Here is a 13,145-nt window from a genome sequence, read left to right as displayed (position 1 = left end):
CATCCCCAGCCTGTTTTATTTTTTTATTTTGAGACAGGGCCTCACTAAGTTGCTGAGGCTGGTCCCCAACTTGTGATCCTCCTGCCTCAGCCTCCCAAGTTGTTGGGATTATAGGCATGTGCCATCATGCCTGGTCCCACACAGGTTTTAAGAAAAGAATTAAGGCTGGGGATGTAGCTTACTGGTAGAGAATGTGCTTAGTATGCTTGAGGGCCTGCATTCAGTCCCAATAAAATAAAATATAGATGAATAATACCAGTTTTGGAGGGAAGAATGGCTAGACCATCCCTTCACAGTCTGTTTCCTGACAGGCTTTTTCCATGTGGTTGTCAGGGTGAAGCTAAAAGTGCTGTGTCTGCTCCATATCACACAGCATTTCTGGGACTGCCAGCTTTGGAACTTTGGTGTCTACTTCAGGGGTCACCAAGTCCACTGGCTGCCTGGTGGGCAACATAAATGAGTGGGGAAAGGGAACTCCTTTTAAACAGGGCAGCCCCTGCCCAGGGATGTAGGCCTAGTTTTACCTCCAGAGCCAGAAATCTGCCTTTTTTTTTTTTTTTTCGGTACTAGGGATTGAACATATGGGTGCTTTACCACTGAGCTACATCCCCAGCCCTTTTATTTTTGAGTCAGGACCTCACTACATTGCTAAAACTGGCCTTGAACTTGGGATCCTCTGGCCTCAGGAGTTCAAGTCACTGGTATTACAGGTGTGTGTCACCACCCAGAAAAATCTACATTTTTATGTCAATTTTTGATTTTTTAAATGTTGGCAGCAGACCAAACCAAACAGCTGCAGGTTATGTCTGACACGTAGGCCTCCCACTTTGCAGTCTGTGATCTGGACACTGGACAATAAGAAGAGCTGACCAGGTCCCTTAAATACCCCCAGCCAATCTTCTGAGCCACCTTACTGGAGAGCAGACCTGAGAACTGTAGAAAGTGGCCAGCATTCCTGCTTGCTTCCTACTCTGCTGAGGAGAGGAGAGGAAGAAGCAAAGAAAATGAGAGCATGTTACTGGAAGCAAAAGTGGCCTTCAGGTAGCCCCAGACAAGTCAAAGATGAGACCACTCCAGTGGCTCAAGAAGGGAAAAGGATTTATTAGACCATCTCCAGGACAGGGACCCAGGGCAGTGGCTGGGTTCAGTGTTCTTACACTCGGGAGGGTGGGGCTGGGGGGGTGGGGAGGCAGCAGTGAAGATGCACCTGCCTTCTCTCCTGATCAAAACAGCTTTGTGCTCACAGAAACCATCTCCTCCTCTTGCAAGGAAGACACAGGGCTCTGGATGCAAACCTAGGAGGGTGGGAATGGCTTTTCTTACTCTTCATCAGTCTGTTCTCAGCCAAACTTGGCCATAAAAGTAACTGGGGCCTGGCTACTCCCACTCCTTGACACTTCCAGGGGATTTTACCTTTATAAACAAGACAAATCAAAGCAGCATTAATTTAGGGAAACAAAAATAAAAAAGACATGGAGGGGCAGGAAAAGGAACTGGTCAGCATCCAGAAGAGAGAACTAGGAAGAACCAGTATCCACTGTGTGCCAGACCGCAGCGGAGCGTCATCTGCTGTGGAGGCGCTTTTCTTCCTGCTCCCTGGCTGGCGGCCAGACAGCAGAGGAGACACTGTGGTGACTTTAGGACGAGCCCTGGAGCCCTGTCTGGCCACCAGTGTAGGGAGTACCGTAGATGTGCCCCAATCAACCTCCCACCTTCACCTTCACCCATGTGAAGAAGCTTTTAACTCTCCTGTCCAAAGTCCTCTGAGAATTTCTTCACTTTCAGGAGGTCATCTGCATTCACTGTGGGCCGGGTGGTGGCCAAAGACCGGAGCATGTCCGACTGTAAAGACAAGAGCATACTGCTGAGAAGCAGCCAGGCTCCAGATGCTAGGCCTCCCTCCTTGCACAGCTATGCCATCTAGGGTAGCAAGGTCATTGCCCAGTGCAGAACTCCCTACAGTTGCTAAACTAGAATCAGCCTGTGACAGGCAGCATAGTGAGGCAGCACATATCATTTCCAGAGGTCTGATCTGAATGAATCAAGGCTCCATCCTATCATAACTCCCATTTTTTAATTTTTTGCCCATCACACCAGGATAGAATGAGCACTGCGACTGGCAAGACTAGGAGATGGATAGGGCCACACTACCTGGGTGAGAGGCTGCCTCTGCCTCTGCCTCTGCCACTGCATTAAATGAAACCTTGCTGACATACTTTTTCTGGTTTCTTCTGGACCAATTAAGCCAAACCTCTGGGATGACAGTTACATTATCTAAACTTTACTCTTTCTACTAAAGTATATATAGTTTATATACTTTAGTAGGATATATAGCCTCTGCTCCCCTTGAGTCACAGCAAGATCCTCAGCAACCCAAAGCTACAAAGGTCACCGTTTCAGAGGAGCCATGATAGCTCAGGCTACGGAAGGAAAGAAGTTCATTTTTCTTCTTGGACCCAGGCCCCTAATTTTCTGGGCTCTATAGAGTCCCCTCTCCCAGCTGTTTACTTACCATGGAAACCACAGGCTCTAAGAGTTTGTCACTAGGAACCTCCATCCAAGTCATCTCTATGGCCCCTGGGTCCCCTGGAGAGCATGGGGTCAGGAGGTCATCAATCACAATGCTAGGGTTGGTGCGGGAAGGACCACAGACCTGAAACCAAGCAGGAGTTTGACAGGCTGGTATAGCTGTTCTTCACTGTTAAGGGACAGTAGAACACCTCAGATTTCTAAAGATGTCCTAAAGAAAGGGAATGGATGGTTTTCTAGGTCATCAGGATCACAAGAATTCTCCTTCAGAATTCCTGGGCTGGCTGGGCATGGTGGGGTATGCCTGTAATCCCACAACTTGGGAGTCTGAGGCAAGAGGACTGAGTTCAAAACCAGTCTCAGCAATTTAGTAAGCATCTTAGTGACACCCTGTCTCAAAATAAAAAGTGCTGGGGTTGTGGCTAAATGGTTAAGCACCTCTGGGTTCAATCTCTGGTACCAAACCAAACAAAAATTCCTAGGCTAGCAGGGTAGAGTGACTACATGCCTGTAATACCAGCTACTCAGGAGGCTGAGGCAGAAAGATCTCAAGTTCTAGGTCAGCCTGGGCAACTTAGTGAAACCCTATCTCAAAATCAAAGAATAAAGGGCTAACTGGCCCGAACATGGTGGCAAAAGCTTGTAATCCCAGTGACTCAGGAGGCTGAGACAGGAGGATCACGAGTTCAAAGCCAGCCTCAGAAAAAGTGAGGCACTAAGCAAATCAGTGAGACCCTGTCTCTAAATAAAATACAAAATAGGGCTGGAGAGGTAGCTCAGTGGTTAAGTGCCCCTGCATTCAATCCCCAGTACCCCCCCCACACCCTCCAAAAAAGGGCTAGCTAGTTATGGTGGCACATGCCTGTAATCACAGTGGCTTGGGAGGCTGAGGCAGGAGGATTGCAAGTTCAAACAGCCTCAGCAACTTAGCGAGGCCCTCAGCAATTCAGTGAGACCCTATCTCTAAATAAAAATATAAAAAAGGGCTGGGGATGTGGCTCAGTGGTTAAGTACCCTTGGGTTCAATCTTTGGCATACACACACATACACATACAAAATGGCTGAGAATGTAGCTCAGTGGAAAGCGTCTCTGGATTCAATCACCAGCACTGTAAACAAAAAAAAAGCTCCTGTACTGAGTGGTCAAAGTGGCTCAGTCTGATTTCAGAGTCCTGATGACAGCATGCTCTGCCAGCCACTGACCTCCAGATTCTCAAATAATAGCCCCAAATGTCTCACCTTCCTTATTAGTGCCACTAAATTTCATCAAAAATGCAGTAGCAATAAAAATGTTTTTTTTTCCATAATACTAAGTGAAGATAGTCAATCCCAAAAAACCCAATGCCAAATGTTTTCTTTGATATAAAGAGGCTGATTCATAGTGGGATAGGGAGCGGGAGCATGGGAGGAATAGATGAACTCTAGACAGGGCAGAGGGGTGGAGGGGAAGGGAGGGGGCATGGGGTAATTAACGATGGTGCAATGTGATGATCATTACTATCCAAAGTACGTGTATGAATTGGTGTGAATATACTATGTATACAACCAGAAATATGAAAAATTGTGCTCTATATATGTAATAAGAATTGTAATGCATTCTGCTGTCATATATAAATTTTTAAAAATTACATAAAAAATGTTTTTTCCCACTTAAGTATATGCCCTAGCAAAACATCCCTCAAATATCCTAAGGCTCTTTCCCTCACCTTCAATTCTTGATTCAAATGTCACCCACCTGTTGCCTGGCCTTTAATAGTGCAACCTGCCTGCATTCTAAACCTCTGGTACTCCTGGTCTACCTTACCCTGCTTATCTCTTCCTCATTACCTGTTAAGGAACTGACTTTTATCTTGTTTATTAAGGTCTACCCCCACATGAATGAAGGCTACTAGAGAGAAGGGAGTTTCATCTGTTATGATCACTAATGACTTCTCAGCACCTAGGACTGTCAGGCACACAGGACCCACAGCAGACACTCAACAAAGATCTGTTGAAGGAGACCATGGATCCTCTTTATAATTAGTAATTGTCAAGCATTTACTTGGCATCTACTCTCACACAACACAGTGCATCTTGGGGAGGCTGCAGAGCTGTGGAAACAGTGGCCCATCTTTTGGCTCCTCACAATCAAGAGACAATCATGCTTAGGCAAGGGCTTCAGAGATGGGAGGGCAGGTGTAGTCCTGCTTCCTGGAACTAGTGGGCACACCCAACTCTTTCCCTTAGTTCTCCAAAAAATTGACAGTGTGTCCTCTGAGCAGCCAGGGAGCAGGGAAAAAAAACAGATACCCCTTGGAGATACTGCCTAAGCCTTCTGATTTTGTGTGTGTGTGTGTGTGTGGTACTGGGGATTGAGGCCAGGGATGCTCTACCTCTGAGCTACATTCCCAATCCTTTTCATTCTTTGAGACAGGGTCTCACTAAGTTGCCAGTTCTGGCCTCAAACTTGCAATCCCCCTGCCTTGGCTTCCTGAGTTACCCAGCCACCACTCACCTTCTTGAAGTGTGTTGCTGACTGCACTTTCCTGACGGGCTGCATAAGGGAGTCCCTCACAATGATGCTGATGTCTGCACCTGAGTAGCCTTCTGTCTTCCGGGCCAGCTCATGGATGTTGGCATCTGTGAGGTTGTGTGGAGTGCTCCCAAGATGCAATCGGAACATCTGGGCACGGGCAGCTTCTTCTGGCAGTGGAATATAAATGCGCTTTTCAAACCTAAAGAGCCAAGTACAGAGCAAGAAATGAAAGCTGATCGCAGAATGGAGTTAGAAGAAGGCACAGCATGGACAGCAAAAGAGATGCACTTTTAGGCCAGCAATGCTGGCACCATAGCCCACAAGAAGCTGGCTTCATAAGGGCTCTGCTCCAATCAGACCAGGGAAGACACCGGAGAATAAGATAAGGGCAAGCTAATAGGCTACCAGTGGCCTGAGGAAGATGTTAGCCCCAAGCCTGTCCTGTGGGAGACTCACCTCCTTCTAATAGCTGAATCCAACACCCAGGGGATGTTTGTGGCACCGAGAACCAGAGTCCCATCATTGTTATTCCCCACCCCTGTGGAGAAAGGGAGACAGAGATGTGGACTATGAAGACACCTGCAAGGGTCAGTCAGAACCATTGGGACAGATCTCAGGGGCTTTGTGAATCATCACCTGAAGCCATCCCTGTGCCACCACTGGCAGGGTCCCAGTTGAAACTAAAGCACTCTGATCTGGCTTTGCTGCTATTAAGAGACCTAAAGCACCATCTGCCACAGGAAGGGCAGAGTAGCGGGGTGGCATAGGTCTCAACAGCTTCTCTATGGTGAAAACTCATTTGAGGACTGAGGATATGATGCCAAGGAGCACTTTTCCTCCACTCCAAGGACAATCACCCAGTTACAGCTAAATCTGGAGTCCTGAACTGACTTTAGGTGGAGTGATGACCCAGGGGCAACCAGACTGGTACGCACCCTGCATTTGGACCAAGAACTCTGTTTTGATCCTTCGGGCAGCCTCGCTCTCATTTTCATTCCGGGACCCACAGAGAGAATCCACCTCATCGATGAAGATGATGGAGGGCTTGTGTTGCCTGGCTAGCTCAAAGAGATTCTTGACTAGCCTGTAAGGGTAAAAAAGGGGTTAGGATCTGGATGCTCCCAGACATGCCCACCCAGGGTTCCAGTTGCCACTTCTCCTGCCTTTCCTGTGAGGAGACTGAAAATTGATGTCAGGGAGAATGGTGGTGACAAATTCTTTGGCAGTAGTGCACCAAAGAAGAACATGCCTCAACACCAGCTTCAGACCCTGGGGCCCAAGCATTAGCTCTGAATTTAGGACAAGTCATTTCTCTTGCCCAAAGCCTCAGTTTCATCATCTGCAAAATAGGAATCAGTGTGGGGAATAAGCTAAATCCTCTGACAGGGGATGGTCAGCTATACTCATCATGGTTAGTTCCATTCCCTTTGCTTCTTGAGTCCTTCATTGCTTCCAAGTTCTCTTCTAGTTACCTACAGGATGGTGTCCCAAACAATAAGCGGGCAAGATTTCACTCTCCTGGCTATTCTCCCTGAATATTAAACAGCAGCTCCTCCGGGAGGTGACTCCAAGGGGCAGAGAAGCTGGACCAGCACAGCTGCCAGGGCTGCCAGGAGAGTGCAGCCCGATGGCTGACTTACTTCTCACTCTCCCCCAACCACTTAGACATCAAATCTGAGGAGGACACAGAGAAGAAGGTAGAGTTGTTGGCCTCTGTTGCCACAGCCTTGGCCAGATAGGATTTCCCTGTGCCAGGGGGTCCAAAAAGCAGTATCCCTCGCCAAGGGGTACGCTTGCCTGCAATAGAGAATAACTGAAGTAAGCCTCCTGATTGGGGAATGGGAACAGAACAGACAAACAAACAAAAAGAACAGAGGGCCTTTAGACACTGTCAGTAAGAAGGTCCTAGAAAACAAATGATTCCAGGAACAAAGGTGTCTAAGGAATTAAGCACCTACTGGAAGCCTAGCCCTTGTTTTCTGTTTTTGTTTTTTGTGAGGCTAGGGATTGAACCAGGGCCTCGCCCATGCTTATGCTCTATCACTGAGCTACACCCCCCAATGCTCTAGCTCTTGTTAATGATCCTCATTGTTCTTGCCAAACGACACTGGCTGGCACTGGTTCCTGACTCTGACTACCTACTAAAATGGGTCAACTAAAGTTTTAGTCACATGGTTGTTTTTGATGCCACAGTAGATAACTGGTGAGCAGGCCTTGGGGCTTCTCCTTATAGAGCACATGGCAAGTCCAGGCCTGGTCCTCTTGGGCTAAGGAAGCAGATACCATCTGTTCCAGGACATTTCAGAAGGGAAGCTCCAAGCTGGCTCCCTCAGAAGCCTGATATTTTTACACCCAAGCTTCAGGTGGCTCAACTCTTTACCTGTGAACAAGTGTGGGAATTTAATTGGCAAAATGACAGCTTCTTTGAGAGCCTCCTTGGCCCCCTCCAGCCCAGCCACGTCATTCCATCGTATGTTGGGTTTCTCCATCACAACAGCACCTGCACAGGGAAGCAGAACCAGAGTCTAGCCTATGAGCATGAGCCAAGCCAACAGCAGACCCACGCCACATTCCCTCCCATTGCCACAAGGCTTCAGGCCTCTTACCCATCAGTTGTTCTTGCAATTTCTTTTTCTCTGGATTATCCCCTTCACTGTCACTATCACTGCTAGGAAAGGAAACAGAAGATCACAAGCTGGCCCTTTACCCTGGGAGCAGGGAGACCCTCAGAGTGAGGCCACAGTGCTGTGGGTAAGGAATGCCTCTTCCTCAACACCAGTAAGGGACCTTGAAACACCAGAGCCACAGGCTGTCCTACAAGAAACACTCCAATAACCCATCCTCATTTCTTCATTAAGGGAATAAGGATAGAGATATCTGGCCTCTCCTGAGGGTTGGTAAGGGAAATGTGCTTTGGTTAAATTTAAAGAGCAGTCAGTCAAGCCAATGTAGCTTTCAGGTCCCTTTCCTATGGACTTGGACCTTGGTCATGGCACTGACCCCAAAACAGTTCCAAGGACAGAAAGGAGGTAAAGTTTAAATCAAAAGATGAATATGCTCTCATCCCAAGAGTCAGCTCCTATCTTATCATTTATCTGTCATTTATAACTCTTCTATCCCTTTTGGAGACCCTTAGCCTCCTGGTTCTTCTTTGGTATGCTTCTGGTTCTGGGGAACCAGACCACAGGCATGGACTCTCTGCCCAGGAGAGCATCTCACTTCTGATGAGGTAGCTGACACAGTCACCTATTTCCTACCCCATGACTCTGTAGCCCCAAGGGCCCTCGCCTAACTCCAGACACCACTGCGTTTGTGCTCAGCTGACTGGCATTACCATGGTAGGTGAACCCCAGACATGAGATGAGAGGCCACAGAGAGACCACTCGCTGTGAGAGGAGAAACAGAGGCCTTGGATGGGGAGTCCAGACTCTAATCATGTTCTAGCTCAGTGACCTTAGCTAATCTCAGCCTCTCCGTTTTTTGCTGCTTGACCTGTCAGATGAAGATAATGGTTCTCTGTGATAACAGCAGCTTACTATGCACCAAACTCCCATCTAGGGCTTTACCCATATCATCTCCTCTGCTCCTATGGCAATACTAGAAGCAGAGTTCTATCATTTTCCCCTTATGAAATGAGACTAGAGGCATAGAAGTTAAGATCACATGGCAAGACAGTGGAAAAGCCAGGGTTCTATCCTGAGAGTTGAGCTGCAAAGGCCAAGGCTCATCACCCCATGCCATGCCCCTTATCTCTGTATGACTTTTCTATACAGATCCAATAACATAACAGATAGTATTCTGCAAAGTCTTAATGAAAGCAGCTGTTGGCATTATTATTATGAGTGGAAATCCCCATGAGAAGGATGCCAGTGCAGTCCAAGGCAGCATTAGCACCAAGAATAACAGTGACACATGAAGAAGGCACATGCACATGGGGGCTCCGTTCCACCAGGGCCAGCAGTGCGCTCCAGCACACTCACCCCTTGCCCTCACTTTGATTCTCTTTGACTGGCTTCTTGCCGTGTTTCTCTTTGTTTCGTAAATAATCCTTCAGCTTCTCTGCCCGGTCTAGGTACTGCACGCACTTGGCTCGAATGCTCTCCTTGGCCTTGTCACTGTGTGCCTCATCTGCAAAAGGGGAAGCAGAGAATGGCCCCCGTGAGCTTTGTGTGCCTAACCTGCACTCAAGGAGCTCTGACGCTAGAGCGCGCCCTGATGTGACTCACACTTGATAGCGTGGAGGAAGTACTCCACAGCATGCTGGTAGAGCCGGAGTGCCTCCTCGTAGTTCTTGGCTTTATCCTCTTCTGTGGCTTTTGTCACCAGATCAATGGCTTTCTGGAAAAACAAGGCAAATAGCTCAGGCTGTTTCCCAGGAGATCCAGAAAGCCCCTGGGGTCACAAGCAGCAGAATGAGATATGAGGAGAGACAGTGCCAGATCTGTGGATTTATTGATTGCAGTCCATTATATTGCCCTGTTTTTCTCACATCAACTTAGTCCTTAAAGGAAGAAAAGACAAATCAGGTCTTGGCTGGAGATGTAACAATGGTAGAGTGCTTGCTTGCCTAGCATGCGGGAGCTCCTGGGTGTGATCTCTGGTACTGCCAAAACAACAACAACAAAACAATGTCCCTCTTCACAGGGAGTTCATGGTAATTCAAAAAAATATCTTGTCCAGTTCTCTGGAGCGCAGCAAGTGAAAAGCTGACCTAATAGCTGGGGCTTGGGTTTCAAGGAAGAAAACCAGACTAAGCCAGGGCATGGTGGTGCACACCTGTAATCCCAGCAGCTTGGGAGGCTGAGGCAGGAGAATCGCGAGTTCAAAGCCAGCCTCAGCCTCAGCAATGGAGAGGCACTAAGCAACTCAGTGAGACCCTGTCTCTAAATAAAATACAAAATAGGGCTGGGAAGGTGGTTCAGTGGTCGAGTGCCCCTAGTTCAATCCCCAATACCCCCCCCAAAAAAAAAAAACCCAACAAACTAAAAACAGACTAAGTGAGGGGAAACACCAGAAGCAATTGGTTGCTGTGTTGCTCAACAAGGAGGTCAGACACTGCACTGGGCCTTGGGGTTCAAAAGATCCAGCCAGGGAGCAAAGTCTTTCACTAAACCAAGAGAAGGGCTTATGGACACCTCTACATCTTTCTACTGGCCCACCTCAGCTTGCTTCCCTCAGCTGAAAAGAGAAGACAGTTTTCTTGAACTGTTTGAGGATGACACTGGGGAGGGGATGATTGGCCACATGGCTACATATAATACCAGTAGCTCCAGGAAGGAAAATGCTTGCTTACCCCAGAGATGACATGTGCTGCTAGTTGAGGGAAACTCTCCTTTGGAACTTCTAAGAACTCTGTGAGCAATGTCTTTGGGAGTCATCTAAGTCTTGCACATCCCTGGATTGGCTGAACTGGAAACTGGAAGCACCTACACATCCAGTTTTAGAAACCACAGCTTCCCCAACCCACAAGCCTGACCAGAAATCTTTATCTGGTACAGCTCTAGTAGCTAGGCAGGCAGATTCCACTGCAGACCTAGTTCCAGCCACAGCAAACAATAATCCTTGACCAACTCTGGCAGGGTTGTAGTCATAACACTACTTCAGTAAGAAGTCTCTGAAAGAAAGGCACAAAGAGAGCTCTACAAGACTGACAGGTAAAACAGGCCAGACATCCCTTTCCAGGTGTCAACTTCAGATAGTTTAAGAAAACTGACTTTTCTTTTTGGCTGAGAGAAGCAAGATGAGATGGGCCAGTAGGAGGATGTAGAGGGTCCTTACTAGACTGAAAAGACATGAAAAGTGAAGAATGTTGGCTTTGCTCCTTCCTCTGCCTACTTACAGAGGATGCCTAGGAGTCCTGAACCTTTATGCACAATCAGCCAACACACAAATTCTACCTGTCTATTCTCCTTTAGATAAGGCATGGAAACAATATTCCTGTCCTGGTGGCTTCTCCAGAACAAACACCTCAGTTCCTAGTATTTTTTTTTTTTTCACTCTGTACTACTCCTTGCTTGGGTCTGTCCTTTTGAAGTGGGGGCTCTGAAAAAGCTCAAGATATGCTCTGCTCCATGGGGTGGGAGGGCGCTCATCCCAGATGTCCTTGTAGACATTCTTATTAATGCACTGAAGTGCATTAGATTTCTCAGGCAACCAATACTGTTTTTCACATTCAGGATGTAGTTTTAATGAAAAACAGCTTTGCATAACAGGAGGGTAAGGTGACAAAGCTGCCAGTCCTGCCACATCTCTAGTAACAGGTATGGCAAAGAATGAGAATGAAGGAGAAAAGTGACAAAGGTGTGCTAACAGAAGAGCAGGAAAACTTTTTCTGTAAAGAATCAAAGAACAAATATTTTAGAATTTGCCAGCCATACAATCTCTACTCAACTATTCAACTCTGCCTTTGTGGCACAAAAGCAGCCATGATAATATGGGTAAACAGTGAACTGGGATGTGTTCCAATAAAACTTTATTTATAGGCTCTGAAATTTGAATTTCAAATTATTTTCATATGTCATAAAATTATTTTTTTCCAGCAATTTAAAAAATGTAAAAGCCTATGGCATTATGTTAAGCCAAAGAAGACAGCCACATGTTGTATGATTCCATTTAGATAAAATGCCCAGAGTTGGCAAATCTATAGAGAAAGAGAGTGGATTAATAGTTGCCTGAGAGGGGCAGAAGGCATGGGGATTCTTTCTGGAGTGATGAAAATGTTCTAAAAAGTGAGGGGTGATGGTTGCACAACTGTGATTTTACTAGAAATGTTGGGTGATATCTTTAGATGAGTAAACTGTATTGCATTTGAGATGAGTTATATAGATCCCTGTAGCAACCTCTTGAGTTTCTGCTGGTCAATGGTGGGTTCTGGCTTTGGACTCCATCTAATTCCTAGCCCAGTACCCCAATTTATTCCATGCCCGTCCCTCCACCTAGGGTAACCATCCCTCCTCCACCACCAACTATCTGAATGCTACTTATCCTTTGATGCTCTGGCCAAATGCCCCCTTTTCCACTAAGTCTTGTCTGATTCTCCCAAGCGTTTTTCTGCCATTGCTTACTGAGCACTTACAATGTATAAGACCTACAGTAAAAATGCTTTACTTGAATTATTAAACCTAGAGGCATCTCACAACAACCCGATGCTACACTGCCCCATTTTACAGATGTGCAAATCAGAGATTCCAAGATCAAAAGCATAGCCCAAGGTCACATGCTAGTGCGTGGCAGAGCTGGATTCACACCTGGTCTAAGGCCTGAGCATGTGTTTATGTTTTCTGACAGCACCAGGAGGATGGGCCCGTCATTCATCCAAGAGGCGCGACCCAGCACCACCTTGTAAGATCCAGAAAACGAATGAAGGGTCTCTGGGTGAGAAGAGGGGGTCGCAACATGGAAAGGAGCGTGGCTTGTTCGCAGAGGGCCGAGGAGCTGCCAGGGCCTAGGGCAGAAGGGAGTGAGCATCTCTCCCTGAACGACCAGAAGGGACGGGGCCGAGCTTGCCAAGGAGGCGCTCCGGGCCCCAAGAGCAGTTGTACAGCGGCGGTTTGGGGCGCAGGCTGCAAGTAGTGGCCTCCCGGCTCCGCCAGCAGGGCAAGGGCCGGGGACTGGGATGTGGAGACCTCCCTCTGCTCCCAGCGCGTGAAAAGAGAAACGGCGGAGACTGGCCGCGGTGGTCAGGCTGGACAGCGAGGCCGGGGCTCGGAGGTGGTCGCCCGCCTGCCGGCTCCAAGGCCCGCAGGCCCCGCCGCACCGCCTTCGGCCTCCGCAGCCGGCCGGGCCGCGCCGAGGTACCTGGAGGGTTGACGTTGTCATTTCATCTCCTGGGTCCGCCCCACACCCCGCGGCGCTGCTTGCGACCTCGGTCCGACCCCGGGGAGCCGAGGTGCTGGGTCCGGCGCGGGGAGCCGGGCGGGTCGGCGCTGGGCGCAGGGAGGGCGGTCGCTCTCAGCAGGAGCCTAGTCGGAGGGCTAGCGAGCCTTGCGGCCCAGAGCGGTCGGGCCAGAGCCGCGCGGCTGCCTCTAAGCGGCCACGGCCGGCACTGCAGGCACAGCTCCCGCGTTGGACCGGCTGCAGGGCTCAGGCAGGGGCGTGACGA

At 48.4% G+C, this 13,145-nt stretch overlaps 1 protein-coding gene across 4 annotated transcripts; it reads right to left on the bottom strand.

The window, feature by feature from the left end:
- Positions 1 to 1,081: 1,081 nt before the first annotated feature.
- Positions 1,082 to 13,025, bottom strand: VPS4A (vacuolar protein sorting 4 homolog A). 4 transcript variants are annotated; one of them, XM_081275526.1, is made up of 12 exons: positions 12,842 to 13,023; positions 9,271 to 9,382; positions 9,025 to 9,172; positions 7,651 to 7,712; positions 7,425 to 7,544; positions 6,685 to 6,841; positions 5,980 to 6,128; positions 5,501 to 5,582; positions 5,024 to 5,243; positions 2,513 to 2,653; positions 1,719 to 1,842; positions 1,082 to 1,295 (listed from the first exon to the last, which is right to left on the bottom strand). In XM_081275526.1, exons 1-11 carry the CDS (start codon positions 12,860 to 12,862, stop codon positions 1,741 to 1,743), a joined length of 1,314 nt encoding a protein of 437 aa, XP_081131652.1. In that variant the 5' UTR covers positions 12,863 to 13,023; the 3' UTR covers positions 1,082 to 1,295; positions 1,719 to 1,740. The 4 variants fall into 4 exon arrangements, with proteins under 4 accessions (XP_081131652.1, XP_081131653.1, XP_081131651.1 ...); XM_081275527.1 differs by having other exon boundaries at positions 1,082 to 1,842; positions 7,651 to 7,709; positions 12,842 to 13,024; XM_081275525.1 differs by having other exon boundaries at positions 1,082 to 1,842.
- Positions 13,026 to 13,145: the final 120 nt, after the last annotated feature.

This window comes from Spermophilus citellus (assembly GCF_964194105.1).
Source record: "Spermophilus citellus genome assembly, chromosome: 18".
Lineage (NCBI taxonomy): Eukaryota > Metazoa > Chordata > Mammalia > Rodentia > Sciuridae > Spermophilus > Spermophilus citellus.
Note: the sequence above shows the minus strand (reverse complement) of the source record. Positions and strands in the feature narration are given on the sequence as shown.

Coding starts and splice junctions, on each gene's coding strand:
- VPS4A (XM_081275525.1), bottom strand. CDS start 12,862: ATGACAACGTCAACCCTCCAG. Junction 6,129..6,684: donor TGGTTGGGGGAGAGTGAGAA/GTAAGTCAGCCA, acceptor TTACCCTTACAG/GCTAGTCAAGAATCTCTTTG. Junction 2,654..5,023: donor CAGCAACACACTTCAAGAAG/GTGAGTGGTGGC, acceptor GCTTGGTTTCAG/GTCTGTGGTCCTTCCCGCAC.